Source organism: Papio anubis, chromosome 9, assembly GCF_008728515.1.
Source record: "Papio anubis isolate 15944 chromosome 9, Panubis1.0, whole genome shotgun sequence".
In the NCBI taxonomy this organism is placed as follows: Eukaryota; Metazoa; Chordata; class Mammalia; order Primates; family Cercopithecidae; genus Papio; species Papio anubis.
This window is the reverse complement of record NC_044984.1, coordinates 20,175,109-20,191,338: the sequence shown is the minus strand read 5'-3', so window position 1 is coordinate 20,191,338 and position 16,230 is coordinate 20,175,109. Positions and strand designations below refer to the sequence as shown.

Sequence of the window (16,230 nt, the reverse complement as noted above, 5' to 3'; positions counted from 1 at the left end):
TGTTTTTGAGAAGTGATAACATTGATTTAATCATATTCTTAATAAAATGAAATATAATTACTATAAATAATGAAAGTGTTCTTTTCTTTCTTATTTTTTTCTTGCCAATATATTTTATTTTTTTAACTTTTAAGTTCAGAAGTATATGTGAAAGTTTGTTATATAGGTAAATTTGTGTCATTGGGGTTTGTTGTACAGATTATTTCATCACCCAGATATTAAGCCCAGTATCGATTAGTTATTTTTCCTGATCTTCTCCCTCCTCTCAGCCTCTACCCTCTAATAGGCCCTGATGTCTTTTGTCCCCTTCTTATGTGTCTATGTGTTCTCATCATTTAGCTCCTGCTTATAAGTGAGAACATGCAGTATTTGGTTTGTTGTTCCTGCATTAATTTGCTAAGGACAATGACCTCCAGCTCCATCCATTTTCCTGTAAAGGACATGATCTCATTGTTTTCTAAAGCTGAACAGTATTCCATGGCGTATAAGTACCACATTTTCTTTACCTACTCTACCATTGATGGACATTTAGGTTGATTCCATGTCTTGGCTGTTGTGAATAGTGCTGCAATGAAGATACATAAGCATGTTTTTTTTTTTTTTTTAATTTATTTATAATTTATACTACTCATAAAGTAGTATAAATTAAGATCCTAGAACCTGTTGGGATGCAAATTAGTAAGGAGTTTAAGGTGATTTTCTGTAAGTTAATAAATCTGTAATTTGGCAAATATAAAAGGTTCTCCTTTTGAGTAGACAATATTTTATATTAAGGTGGAGTTATATCTGTAGAATAAATTAGTAGGATTAATTTGACAAGATCTGGGGGCAGGGTTAAATTTAAACAACTGTAAACTCAGTTTGGCCCGGCGCGGTGGCTCACGCCTGTAATCCCAACACTTTGGGAGGCTGAGGCGGGCGGATCACGAGGTCAGGAGATTGAGACCATCCTGGCTAACATGGTGAAACCCCGTCTCTACTAAAAATACAAAAATTAGCCGAGCACGGTGGTGGGCGCCTGCAGTCCCAGCTACATGGGAGACTGAGGCAGGAGAATGGCGTGAACCTGGGAGGCGGAGCTTGCAGTGGGTGGAGATCGCGTCACTGCACTCCAGCCTGGGTGACAGAGCAAGACTCCGTCTCAAAAAAAAAAAAAAAAACCCAAAAAAACTCTGTTTATAAGTCTATATTCATTTTAACAAAAGTTAAAAATACATTTGGTTTTTTCCCATATGATGTCATGCTGTTAGCTGACAGTGAACGTGTGATCAACAACGTTGACTTTAAAAGTAATAATTACATGTTAACCCAGGTCAACATACTTATTCATGCACATTTTTAAGATATACATGCACATTTTTACATGTTTCTAGTTTTTAGGTGATTCAATGATCAACTCGATCAGTACGGTATGCATTCCTCCCCAACCCTCCATTCTTATCTTGTGCTACACCCTTCTCACTGGGTATGTTTCAGTCAACTAGCTTCTTTCTATTTCTCAAACACACCAGCTATTTCCTGCCTAGACCCTCTCTCTGAATTGCTTTATTTGGCTAACTTTTCTTTAGACCTTTAGATTGAATGTCACTTCTTTAGAGATGTACTCTCTGAGTCCTCTCCTTCACAACCCCTCACCTCAATCCCAAATTAGATTTTCCTCTTTTTCCTTTAAGAATAGATATTTTTTCTTCATGAGGACTGAGAACAACTTGTAATTCTGGGTTTGATTTAAAGCATATTTGTTTTATGTCAGTCTTTTCTTGTCATTTTCTAAGCTGTATGATAAGTAGCTAATTCATTTTATTCAATGAGGAATTCTTCTTCATTAAGCATGATATCTTGTCTAAATATATATCTAACGAGTAAAGAAAGGCACAAATTATTTTTGTGTATTTTTCTTTAGTCTGTAAGCGTATTACGGGAGACTAGGTCAAAAGCCATGCTGTACATGGATTAAAAGTTTTGGAATTTCATTATAGACTGAAGATAACAATCACAGTTCCCAAATATTTTCTTCCAATGAGATCAATAGATGATTTATCATATCTAGCTTATTAGGATTCAAAGTAACTCAAAATTAAATGTTCTCTTAGAATCATACGGATATTCTACAGTTAAGGCAATTGTCAGTCTGTCTCTTAATGTTCTTACTAAGGGAAGAAAATATGGAATCTAGAAGCAAAATTATTAATTATGGCATTGAAGGATCACAGTAATAGTAAGAAAATTCATTCTCAGAAAATTAAAAGGTAACAAAATATAAATTTGAGTTCTCAATTTATTGTGGAAGAATATGTATATCATTAAATGTGTTTATAGTCTGTTATATATGAAAATGTGTTAAAAAGGCATTCTTACCTGACAGCATAATATGTGAGGGGCCTCCAATTGAACAGGAAAAGTAACTCAAGGCTTGCATTGCAATGTAAATGTCAAATTTCCCTGCACAAGCATCACCTCTTGGACATTCACCCAAAGAGACTGAGTAATTTCTGCTCTGGAGATCAAGCACTTCCACACAAGTACACTTAAAAAACACCTAAAACAATAGTTTGGGAATTATTACACTTGAGTGCTAATTCGAAATGCATTTTCACACCTAATGGGGCTATAAATATATCCCATTGTATTTAAAGAATTCACATTCATTAAAACTAAAGTATTTAGTTAAAAATTCTAAAAATAGAGTTAGATGAAGAGCAAAATATTTTCCTAGATTCCTTTCTATACAAGAAATTTTAATTCATTATTAACATTTAATTCACCCTTTATTTTAAAATTACAAATTGAAGAAATTAGTGTCTGAAACTCTGTATTTACTTTTTTCATTCATATGAATTGTTTTAAATTCATATGAATGAAAAATTAATAATAATTCAAATTGTTTTAAATAGGGTATCTGTTGAAAGAAATTTCTAAGAAGCAAAGCATTCAAGATGTGGCCTGGCTATTTCTAATAGCCTGTAAATAGATATGGGAGAAAATAAATAATTTAAAGTTGGAACTTATATTTAAAAGGAAAGCAGAGTGTAAAAGTTTGGAAAATGTGAAAAACTAGCAGCCTAGCCATGTGGTAAAGATAAAAAAAAAAAGGTTTTTGGGGGGAGAGAAATGCAAGCATGTTGCAAACACTTACTAGAGATATGAGCATGACTAAAAGAGAGTCAAGTGCTAATATCCAAGACAATGGATAAAGGCCCTAAAGTCATTTCTGAGATCCTCTAGGCAGCCTCTTCCTAGAGACCTAAGAGAAAAGAAAACAGTTTCCTGAACCAGGCCCATGGCCTTGTTTTCATGAGCAGCCTTGAGGGACTGATTCTGTGTCCTGGCTGCTCTGGTTCCAGCCTCAGCTCAGAGGGACTCAGGTGCAGCTTGGGTCACAGGTCCTGAGGGTGCAAGCCATAGATTCGTCAGTTTCCACGTGCTGTTAAGTCTGCAGATGCTCAGAATGCAAGCTTGAAGAAGGTCTGGGTAGTTTCCATCTAGATTTCAAAGGATGTGTGGAAAAGCCTGCGTGCCCACGTAAAAGCCTGCCACAGGGGTTAAACCCCTACAAACAAGCTCTACTAGGGAACGCTAGTGGTGTTAAAGTGCCCACACACAGTCCACCTGGGCACTTTGAGGAGCTGCGGAAAACAGGATGTTGCTCTCCAGACCCAAGAATGGTACAGCCAACAGAAGCTTGTGGCCTTAGTGTGGAACAGACTGAAGCACACAACTCCAACCCATCAGAGCAGCCGCAAGAGATGCCCCCTGCAAGGCCACAGAAATGAAACTGCCTGAGGCCTTGGGAGTCAGCCTTTTGCACAAGTGTGTTGCCCTATATGCAGAACATCAAGTCAAAGGAGATTATTTTGGAGCTTTAAGATTTAATGACTGCCCTGTTGAGTTCCAGACATGTGTGAGGCCTATTGCCCCTTTCTTTCGCTTTATTTCTCCTTTTGTGAAAGGAAATGAATAACCCAATGCCTGTACTACTATTGTATTTTAGGAGTAACTAAATTAGTTTTGATTTCACAAGCTCATAATGAGGCACTAAGTGGCTAAGTCGGCTGGACTTCCTGGGTCAATAGGGACTTCCCTAAGGGGACTTTCCCCTAGGCCAAAATGAGTCACAGGTGCAAGCTAACAGAATGAAACTTCAACCAATCATATAGGGAGTTTAAGCTCTAGCTGCAGCCTGATGTTTTTAACCAATCAGGCCCGCCAACCCACAAGTGGAGAGAAAATAAGCTAATTCTATAGCACAGAGAAAGGAAAAGGGGAGAGGTCATAAGGGGATATAAGCATAAGACACCCAAGCCAGAAACAGCAACCCTTCTGGGTCCCCTTCCACCACATGGAAGCTGTACTTTCACTTTTTTGCTTTAATAAATCTTGCCGCCACACACTCTAGGTCTGTGCGTTTCTCTAATCGAGCTGTAACACTCGCCACTGCAGTCCACGGCTTCATTCCTTGAAGCCCGTGAGACCATGAACTCTTAGATCAAGAAAAACCTTGGATCGGGAGACTTCTTGTCTCAATAGTTGAAGGAACTCATCTCCACAAGAGACTTTGGATTTTGGATCAGATTTTGATTTAGTGGATGCTGGAATGAATTAAGACTAAGAGGAACTATTGAGAAAGGGTGATTGTATTTTGCAATGTGAAAAGAATATGACATTTTTTGGGGTGCAGGAACAGAATGACATAGTTTGGATGTTTGTCCCCTCCAAATCTCATGTTAATATGTTAAGAGAGGAGAAAGCAAAAAACCTAGCCAGGCAGCCAATTGGGCTGGGTCCTCGGTTGAATTCGGTTGAATTCCTTTCAAACAAAAGAACAGCCTGCAGCCACAAATAAGGGAACTTGCACAGAGGGGCTTGCCTAAGACATGCCCACAGCCACACAAATAAGAAAGGCTACACAGGTGACTTGCCCAGACATGTCCGCAATGGAAAATTGCATCCCCTGACACATGCGCAGTAAGGGGAACAAAGGAATATGGAGCAACTCAAGCTAAGGGCCCACATGCACACTAAGAGGATGGGGTGGAGCCACCGGAAAGTTGTCCCTTTGCAAATAAGATGTCCACCCCTTATTTTTTTATAAAAGCTTTTGCATTCAACTGTAAAAACGGCAACACTCTTCCAGGCCCCCTCTTCACAGCAGAGAGTTTTCTTCTTTAGCTTATTAAGCTTCCACTCCAACATCACCCTTGGTGTCTGCACTCCTTAACTTTGCTGGTGCAGAGACAAAGAACTCCTGGTACTACCTTAGGCAACAAGAGACTGCTACATTGTGGTGCATTGGTGGATTGGTTGGAGATGAATAGATCATGGAATTTGATCCCTCAGAAATAGACTAGCACCATCACTTAGTAATCAGTCAATTCTCACACAATTAATTTACATCAGATCTGGTTGCTTAAAAGTCTGGGATTTCCCCTCTTCTCTCCCTTTTGCACCTGTTGTCACCATGTGACATGCAGGCTTCTTCTATCACCTTCCACCATGATTGTAAGCTTCCTGAGGCCTCACTAGAAGCAGATGCCACTATCATGCTTTCTGTAAAGTCTGCAGAACCATGACCTGATTAAACCTCTTTTCTTCATAATACTTAGTGTCAGATATTTATTCATAGAAAAGCAATTACACTAATACTTGAAGTATGTTACTTCAATGAATAATTTCAACTGTAATGGGAATGGGAAGATGCAAGCTCTAATCCATCAGCCTGTTTTGTGCTTGTGGCTCTCTCACTTCCACTCACAGAGTCATTTTTGTCAATTTTTTCAATAGGAATTTTGGACATTCTTTTCAAGGAGTTGAGTCTGGTGTAAATATTCTCAGGACCAGGCAAAATTTGAGATTATTTCCTTCTTAGGATTATTTAGACACTTCTAATCACAAAGAGATTGTGTTGTTTTTAATTATTTTATTTGTGGTTACATAGTAGATATGTATATTAATGGGGTATATGAAATATTTTGATACAGGCATGCAATGTAAAATAAGCACATCATGGAAGATTATTAAAATAATCTTGAAAAAATTCTTAAACAAATGGTAATCTATGGGATACAGGAAAAGCAGTACTAACAGGGAAGTTTATAGCTATAAGTGCCTACACCACAGGTGTTTTCTGGTTGTTCTTCTTTTCGTCCTTCTTTCTTTCTTCCTATCTTCCTCAAGTGAAGGTGATTTTCTCTGGTGATATAATTTATTTTTTGCTTTTTATTTTTTGTGCATCTATTGTATGTTTTGTTGGTTTGAGGTTACCATGAGGCTTGCACGTATTATCTTATAACTCATTATTTTTAACCTAATAACGATTTAACACTACTTACATGAACAAACAAGCAAAAATCAAAGTAATAAAAACTCTACGCCTTAACTTTAGCTCCATGCTTTTTTACTTTTTCTTGTTTCTATTTATAGCTTACTGTACCAGGTCTTGAAAAGTTGCTGAAGTTATATTTTTGATTGGTTCATCATTTAGTGTTTCTACTTAGAATAATAGATCACATACCACAGTTATGGTGTTATGACATTATGTTATGCTGCATACTTACTATTAGCAGTGAGTTTTGTACCTTTAGGTGATTATTTATCGTTCAATAATGTTCTTTTCTTTCCATTTGAAGCACTTCCTTTAGCATGTCTTATAGGATGGGTCTGGTATTGATGACATTCCTTAGCTTTTGCTTGTCTTGCTAAGTCTCCATTTCTTCTTCATGTTTGAAAGGTGTTTTTCCTGCATATACTATTCTAGGATAAAAATGTTGTTTTTTTTTTTTTTCCTTCAGCACTTTAAATATGTTATGCCATGCGTGCCTGTAAGGTTTCCAGTAAAAACTTCGCTGCCAGAATTTCGGAGTGCCACTCTATCTTAATTATCTTGCTGCTTTTAGGATCATTTTTTTATCTTTGACCTTTGAGAGTTTGATTGTTAAATGCTTTGAAGTAGTCTTCTTTGGATTAAATCTGCTTGGTGTTCTACAACCTTCTTGTACTTGGATATATCTTTCTCTAAGTTTGATAAGTTATCTGGTATTATTCCTTTGAATACACTTTTTATCCCATCTCTTTCTCTACCTCCTCTTTAGGGCCCATAACAGATATGCTTTTTTTGGGTCTATTTTCCATGTTCTGTAGGCTTGTTTTATTGTTTTATATTCTTTTTTTTTTTTCATCTCCTCTGTGTATTTTTAAATAACCTGTCTTCAAGTTCACTAATTCTTTGTTTTGCTTGATAAATTCTGCTATTAAAGGATTCTTATTCATTCTTCAGTATACCAATTGTATTTCTCAGCTACAGAATTTCTACTTCATTATTTTCAATTATTTCAATGTTCTTGTTAAATTTATCTGATAAAATTATGAATGCCTTCTTTGTATTATCTTGAATTTCTATGAGTTTCCTCAAAACAGCTATTTTGAATTCTCTGTCTGAAAGCTCACATATCTCTCTCCAGGAATGGTTCCTGTGCCTTATTTAGTTCACTTGGTGAGGTCATGTTTTCCTGGATGGTGTTGATACTAGTAGATATTTGTCGGTCTGGGCATTGAAGAGCAAAGTATTTATTGTAGTCTTGGCTGTTTGGGGTTATTTGCAGCTATCCTTCTTGGGAAGGGGTTCCAGGCATTTAAAAGAACTTGATTATTGTGATATAAGCTGTGTCTGCTTTAGGGAGGACCCCAAGCCCAGTAATGCTGAGGTTTTTGCAGACTCGTAGAGGTACCGCCTTAATGGTCTTGAACAACATCCAGAAGAATTGTCTGGATTTCCAGGTAGAGATTCTTGTTCTATTGGTTATTTTCTCCCAAACATACAGTCTCCTTCTCTGTTCTGAAACAACTAAATCTAGGTTTGGAGTGGCATGAGCAGCTCTGTGGCCTCCAGAACTATGACTACATTGGGTTACACCTGAAGCCAGCACATTTCTGAGTCTTGCCCAAGGTCTGCTATAATTACTCCCTGACTACTGCCCATGTTTGCCCATGGGGCTCTACAATCAGCAGGCAGCAAAGCCAGCAAGGCCTGTGTCCTTCCTTTCAGGGTGGTGAGGTCCCCCAGGTCCCAGAGGTGCCATCCAGGAGTCAGAGACTAGAGCCAAAACTCGTAAAGGCTACTTGGTGTTCTATCATATAGTGGCTGAGGTATCACTCAAACCACAAGACAGTCTTTCCCACTCTTTCCTCACATTTCCAAATATAGGGGAGCCTCAACCCATAGCCACAACCACTTCAGGCCCACAGGGAGTACTGCCAGACTACTGCCAATGTTTCCTTAAGGCCCAAGGGCACTTTAATCAGCTTCTATTGAATTCTGCCTGACCTGGGATTCAACCTGCAGGACAGTAGGCTCCTCTCTGGCCAAGGGCAGGTTCAGGAATGCTATCCAAGAGTCAAGTCCTGGAACCAAGGACCTCAAGAGTCTGCTTAGTGTGTTAACCCCTGTGATCTCTCTGGTATCTGAAACCAGCGAGACTTGGAGACTCACCCAAGGCTCTCAGTGTATTACCTGGGTATCAATATTATTGTTTATTGTTGATTAATAAGAGACATACCAGTCTGATGATTGATTTTTAATTTTTACCAAAGCAATTTATGCACAAAGTTGTAAAAATAAGATTACATCAAAAATCTCATATTGAAAATGAGTTTTTCTCTGCTTGTTATTACTGCTTTCTGGAGGCAAGCATTTACAACTCTTTTTAGCTATTTCTTCTATTTACCTCCATATTTCTAATACTTTTAAGTAGATATTGATGCTGTGATCCTGCTAGTTTTTATTCCTGAAATACTTCCTTTTATTCAACTTCACTTTATTGTACTTCACATATTTTGGTTTTTTTTTCAAATTGAAAGTTTGTGGCAATCCTGCATCAAACAAGTCTATTGACATCAGTTTTTCAAAAATATGTGCTCACTTTATGTCTCTGTGTCACATTTTGCTAATTCTCACAATATTTCAGACTTATTCATTGTTATTGTATCTGTGATAGTGACCTGTGGTTAGTGATCTTTGATGTTACTATTGTAATTGATTCGACTTGCCACTATCCATGCCCATATAATATGTGGAACTTAATCAATAAAACTGTGTGTGTTCTGAATGCTCTGCCAACCAGCTATTGGTACACCTCCCTCCTTGGGCCTTCCTATGTCCTGAGACAGAACAACATAGACATTAAGACAATTAATAACCTTACAATGACCTCTAGGTGTTTGAGTGAAAGAAAGAGTCACACATCTCTCATTTTAAATCAAATTTTAGAAATGATTAAGTTTAGTGAGGAAGGCATATCAAGAGCCAAGGTAAGTCAAAACTAAGCATCTTGCATTCAATAGTTAACCAAGTTGTGAATGCAAAAAGAAAGTACTTGAAGATAATTAAGAGTCCTACTTCAGTGAACACACAAATAATAACAAAGTGAAACAGACTTATTGCTAATATAGAGAAAACTTCAGTAGCCTGGTTAGAAGATCAAAGCAGCCATAATGTTCCCTTAGGCCAAATCTAATCTAGAGTAAGGCCCTACCTCTCTGTCATTCTATGATAACTAAGAGAGGTAGGAAAGCTGCAAAAGAAAAAAATGCTGTAGAATTTAGTTCATGGGGTTTAAAAAAAGAAGCTGGTTTCATTACCTAAGTGCAAAGTGAAGAAGCAAGTGCTGATGTAGAAGGTGCAGCAAATGATCCAGGAAATCTAGCTAAGATAAGTATAAGAGTGGCTACATTAGTCAAAGTCAATTTTTCTTAATCCATTAAATCCAACAGAAACTTAACACATAATGTAATATGTTGTTTGACAATCACAGCTTGCAAATATTGGAATGTCTTTATTTCTTCATTAATATTTAAATGTATTCTAAATTTACTTGACCAAAATAATTAATTATACATTAAGAAAGTCTGTGAAATATATAATTTTATGTGAGTAACAGATATTATTGTAGCATTCATCCAGGCTAGACTTCAGGCCTCAGTATTACAGTTCAAACTGCATGTTTGTTTGTTTAATACAAAATAGACATTAGGCATTTCTATTTACTTAGGATACTAATCTAGTTCCTTCTTTTTAACTTCTACCTGTATTCTACTCATTTATTTTATTAAGAATTACAACTACTTGAACAAGTATTTTTTCTTTTATTACACAATAACCATGCCTCTTACTTTAAATTTGTATGGATCTTATAGTCTAGCCTTAACCACAAATACATAGCTATAACATAACAATGAATACTCTCATTTTTTCTACATATAGTTTGTTTTATTATAAATTCATCGGCTTATTAATACTTTCACCATAAAAGATGTGGAAATTTTCAGTGAAAGGACCAGGAACTCCTCAAAAATAACATCTTACTGAATCAATGCAATGCTGTTTGGAAACACAGAAGCAGAAGTGACTTTTTTTCTCCCCTTAATAATGTGTTTCACTATCTGCCCCAGCAGAAGGGACAAAATGTTTATTGTTATTTAAGGATTCTAAGTTTGCTTCATCCATGACACTTCCATTTTCTGATGCATTGGTATCTTTCTCTTGAAATTTTTTCTTCATGGCATAAATTAATATAATATATAAAACAAGTGATGAGACTCTTAACACTGAAGACAAGCCCAAGTAGACCTTTCTGTGGAAATAGACAAAATAAAACAGTAAATCATTTTAAATTGTCTATAATAACTTACAACATTTTCTCCAGTATCCGGATCCTAAAGAAAAAAATAAAATTAGAGATAAAATATTAAGACAATAATTCTAATAATTATTTGTATTGGGGCATAATGATAGATATTTTATTATTATAATAGGGTTATGAAGCCATAGAAACTATGCTCCACTTGCCTCTGGCCTTCTTCATAGCAGGAGAAAAACATACAACCCAAGCCCTCTTAAGCCATCCCGCCCCACCTACAGCTGGGAGGAGAAACTGAGAAGTATGCTTGAAATTTATAATCCAGAGGTTACTGGATTATAACTAAAATAATTAAACCTAAATATAGGCCTGTGGAATGCTACCCCTTCTCCAGCACCTTACACCATATTACTAAACTTATCAAAGCAGTTCCTTTTACCCAATGCATTATGCTTAACTGTAATGAAAAAAATTGCCAGTCATACCAAAAGTGAAAAAAACTTAGATTGAAAAGAATAAGTAAGCTTAAAACCAGATCTAGATATGTCAGGGATGTGGAAATTTTCAAAATGGAATTTAAAACAACTATGATTAACATGTTAAGGGTTCTAATTGATAAAGTAGTGGGCATTCAAGAACAGATGGGCAACGTAAGTATAAAAATAAAAATTTTAAGACTCCAAGAAAAACGCTAAAAATAAAAAAATTTGTAGCAGAAATAAAGAATGCCTTTGATGGGTTTATTAGTAGGTAGAACACCGCTGACAAAGACTCTCTAATTTGAGGATATATCCATGAAAACCTCCAAAACTGAAAAGCAAAGAGGAACAAGACTAAAAAGCAAGCCAATTGATATTATATAAACATTTTGAGACAATTATATAAGTGTGTGTATGGAAAAGTTAGAAGGAAAACAAAGAGAAAAGGAGCAAAATAAATATTTTAAAAAAATAATTACTGGCCAGGTGCAGTGGCTCACACCTGTAATCCCTGCACTTTGGGAGGCTGAGGTGGCCGGATCACTAGGTCAGGAGTTAGAGACCAGCGTGACCAACATGGTGAAACCCCATCTATACTAAAAATACAAGAACTAGCCAGGCGTGGTGGTGGGTGCCTGTTATCCCAGCTACTCGGGAGGCTGAGGCAGGAGAATCACTTGAACTCAGGAGGCAGGGGTTGCAGTGAGCCAAGATCACGCCACTGCACTTCAGCCTGGGCATCAGTGTGAGACTCCATCTCAAAAAAAATATATATTACTAAGAATTTCTCTTAAATTAATGTCAGACACTAATCACAGATTCGGGAACCTTAGAAAATGCTAAGAATTTATCCTTTGAGTTACAAACAATTCAACTACACTTCCTAAGTTATTTTAAAATATACAAATAAGTTATTACTGATCAGAAAAACTACCTGTAGGTGTGTTATTTTCAAATTACAGAAAGTCAGAGATAAAGAAAATTTTATCCTGAAACTAACCAGAAAAAAAACCAAATTTTATCTATAGGGGAGAAAATATGTCAGGCTTCTCTTCAGGAACCATGCAAGCAAGAAGAGAGTGGAGTGAAATATTTAAAGTCCTAAGAGAAAAAAATCACCAACTTAAAATTCTGTACTCTGTGAAATTCTTTTAAAAGTAAAGTAGAAATAAAGACATTGTCAGACAAACAACAATTGAAGAAATGTTTTTCCAGTACATCTTCCTTGTAAGAAATGTTAAGAGAAGCTTTTTAGAGAGACCCATATAGGTCGGAAACTTGACATACACAAAGAAAGGTAAAATAAAAATTCGTAATTATATAGTCATATAAAATCAGAGTCATAGAGACTATTCAGCTGACCACAACAGAAGAAAAAAGAATAGAAGACAAAAATAGGTCAAAGAACAAGTGTAACTAATAGAAAATAGTAAAATTATGATCAACATTAGTCTAACAACATCAGTAGTCACTTTTAATGTCAGTGATCTAAATCCACCAATTAAAAGACTGAATTTGTTAAAGGATTAAAAAGAAGAAACAAACTATATGTAGCCTCTGAGAAATCTACTTTAAAGATGTATAGATTAAAAGTAATTAGGTGCAGGAAGATACATCATGCTACCACTGATAAAAATAAAAATAGTCAAGTTCTTTTCAAGATGGCTGACCAGGGACATCAAATTACAGTTCTCCTCAGAAAGAAGATCAAGGTTACTGGTGAATAAGGAAGTTCCAAATGAAAAACTGAGGAAAGAGAGCCAGGAACTGTTAAAGTGCCCATAAAGAAGAAGCTGTGGTGCAGTAAAGAAAAGCAGTAAAAGTCTGGCAATAATCAACCCCAGAGAACCCTGTGAAAACACAGCTAAAAGTGCTTCTCTGCTCCCCTCACATGTCTGATAATCTGCTGACCACCAAATTGTTGGGAATTTCCTCTGCCCTCTTGACCCAGGGTAATGCTATTGGTAGCAATTTGGGAACTCCCCAGGGATAGACAAGTGGGCGGCCAGCCTGCACAGGTACGGCTGCACCACCTTCCCATCTGAAGGAAGGAGGTGCCACACTGTTTGTGCATCTGTGGTATGCCACTGCCCTGCCTAAGGATTCTCCATCTTTGAGCCACCACACCACCAAATTTCTGGCAGACATATCCAACCAACTTCTCTGACTTTGGCAGGTACAGGGGTCAGTGGACTTTGGGGAAACAGCAGGACCTCTGGAGATCTAACTCTCAATGCGTTCTTCCCCTAAGAGAGTGGGGACTGTAGCCCACTATAGCTTTCCTTGGGACAAAGAGAACATGGGTACAGCAACAATTACTAAAGGAGGCAGTACCAACACTCAGGAATGAATCTGGATAGACGGTAATTTCCCACCCTCTCCACCGTACACTGTTGTGGATACAGCAGTGGTTCTTCCTGCTGAGGACTGGCATGTGTGCACTCAGATAAAGCATCTTTTATGTTTTTTGCAGGAGTTGCAGCCCAGATAAAAGTGAGCCTGCACTGCTTGGGCTTACATGAAGGGTGGGGTCCAGCTACCCCTCCCTACGCATAACAGTAGTATCCTGGCAGTGGAGGACAAACCAGTCATGGAGATGCCTGCTCTGGACTTGGGAAAGAGGTTCCACCCCGAATCCATTTTTATGATAGTCACTAGATGGGCATGCCTGCAGCCTGCAGCTGCACTGTGGCCAGGAAACAGAGGACAAGGACTTTGTGGACTGAAGGTCACGAGCCCTGTAACAGGGGCATGAGAGTGAGGCAGATTATGTTTCTGCCAGCTGAGAATGAGAAACTGGTGAACCTCCCCGGCCCATTTCCACCAAATTTTACATACCCATACATGATTTCTTTATACCACATCCCATCAGGGCCAGGGAAAGTGCTTCAACTAAATTTCAGTCTAACTGAGGGTAAATTGGCTCTCACTCTTAAGTACCATCTACTGGATTGCAGCCTGAACTCTCCACCAAATTAAAAATGTGCCACCGGAAGACCTTAGAGCTAGCCCCCAAGATAAAATTCCTGAGACCTCCATACCCTCAGCCCCATAAGAGATAGTGTGTCAGATCATACATCCAATACATCACAACAACAAGTAACATCTAAGAAAACCACTGCACAGAATCTATCCACAACCAAGGGAACCCTACTAAGCCTCGGCCTTATGAAACCCAGAAATGAGGCCAAACCATCATGCACAACATACACCACAGTCATATCCTCAAGGGAAGAAATAATAAAAATTTAAAATGTCCTATTCGAACAACAGAAAATTCAAAATAACAAGTGTCAGCTTTCTCAAATGAGAAGAAATCAGCACAAGAACTCTGGCAGAACAAATAGCCAGAATATCTTGACAACTCCAGAGGGTCACACTAGCTCTCTAGCAATGGACATTAATCATATTGAAAAGTTTGAAATGACAGATAAAGGATTCAAAATATAAATTGCAAGAAAACTTAATAAGATCCAAGAGAAAGTTGAAAACCAATAAATGAAACCAGAAAAACAATTTAGGATATGAGAGGTGAGATGGACATATTAAGAAAAAAACCAACAGAACTTCTGGAATTAAAAAAGTTACCAAAAGAATTCCAAAATACAGTTGGAAACTTTGACAATAAATTAGACTAAACATAAAAAATAATTAAAGATATTTGTGATAGTTAATAATGAGTGTCAACTTGATTGTATTGAAGGATGCAAAGTATTGATCCTGGATGCGTCTGCGAGGGTGTTGTCAAAGGAGGTTAACAATTGAGTCAGTGGGCTGGGAAAGGCAGAACTACCATTAATCTGAGTGGGCACCATCTAATTAGCTGCCAGCATGGCCAGAATATAAAGCAGGCAGAAAAACATGAAAAGACTAGACTGGCTTAGCCTCCCAGCCTACATCTTTCTCCCATGCTGAGTGCTTCCTGCCCTCAAACATCAAACTCCAAGTTTTTCAGCTTTGGGACTTGAATTGGCTTCCTTGCTCCTCAGCTTGCAGATGGTCTATTGGAAAACCTTGTGATCTTGTGAGTTAATACTCCTTAATACACTTCTATGTAATATATATATATATGATATATATGAGATATATATATGATTGTGTGAGTTAACACTCCTTAATATGCTGCTATAAATATAAAATCATATTATATATATTCTATTAGTTCTCTATGTGTGGATTATATATAATATGATATATAGGATATATATAATCTAGATATATATAATTATATATATAATCTATGTGTATCATATTTTATACATATATATATATTCTATTAGTTCTATCCCTCTAGATAACCCTGACTAATACAATCTCGAAACTGGTCTTTCAAATTAACACAGTCATAAAAAAAAAAAAAAAAGAAAACAGAAGGTAAAAAAATGAGTGATGCCTTTGAGAAACATAGAGCTATTTAAAGAAACAAGACGTATGATTATTAGCACTAATGAGAGAAAAGAAAAAGTAAGCAACTTAGAAAACACAGTTGTGGGAATAATTCAGAAATTAAAAAATAATCTTGCTAGAGCACTTCACATCCGTATACAAGAAATTCAGAGAATACCTATGAGATACTACACAAAATAACCATTCTAAAGGAATATAGTCATCAGATTGGCTACGTTCAGCATGAAAGAACAAATCTTAAAGGCAGCTAGAGAAAAGGGCCAAATTATTTATGAAGGAAATACCATTAGACTAAAGGTGAACTTCCCAGCAGACACATTGCAAGCTAGAAGAGATTGGGGGCCTATTGTTAGACCTACAAAATAATAATAATAATAATAATGACAGCCAAGAACCTCATAACCTCCCCAATGAAGATTTGTAAATAAAGTAGAAATAAAGTATTTCCCAGACCAGTAAACGCTAAGGAAATATGTCACCACCAGATCAGTTTTAGAAAAAATGCTCAAAGGAGTTCAAAACAGGAAACAAAGACCGATACTAGCTGCCATAAAAGCACACATAATTACAAAGCCTACAGATCCTATTAGGTAACCACACAATGGCATCTGCAAAGCAACTAACTAACAACAGTATGGGAGGTACAAAGTTTCACATATCAATATTAACTTTGAATGTAAACTGCCTAAATGCTCCATATAAGAGACATAGAG

At 37.0% G+C, this 16,230-nt stretch overlaps 2 protein-coding genes across 2 annotated transcripts in view; both read right to left on the bottom strand.

The window, feature by feature from the left end:
• LOC116268841 (putative solute carrier organic anion transporter family member 1B7) overlaps nucleotides 1–2,785 on the bottom strand; it is a 29,297-nt gene extending 26,512 nt beyond the window's left edge. Inside the window, exon 1 of the mRNA XM_031650331.1 lies at nucleotides 2,359–2,785. Within this exon, the coding sequence (XP_031506191.1) occupies nucleotides 2,359–2,419 (61 nt within the window). The 5' untranslated portion in view covers nucleotides 2,420–2,785. The remainder of the gene's footprint in view (nucleotides 1–2,358) is intronic.
• A 5,770-nt stretch (nucleotides 2,786–8,555) lies between these two features.
• Nucleotides 8,556–16,230, bottom strand: part of LOC101004585 (solute carrier organic anion transporter family member 1B1) — a 97,383-nt gene continuing 89,708 nt past the window's right edge. Inside the window, exon 15 of the mRNA XM_031650330.1 lies at nucleotides 8,556–10,625. Within this exon, the coding sequence (XP_031506190.1) occupies nucleotides 10,415–10,625 (211 nt within the window). The 3' untranslated portion in view covers nucleotides 8,556–10,414. The remainder of the gene's footprint in view (nucleotides 10,626–16,230) is intronic.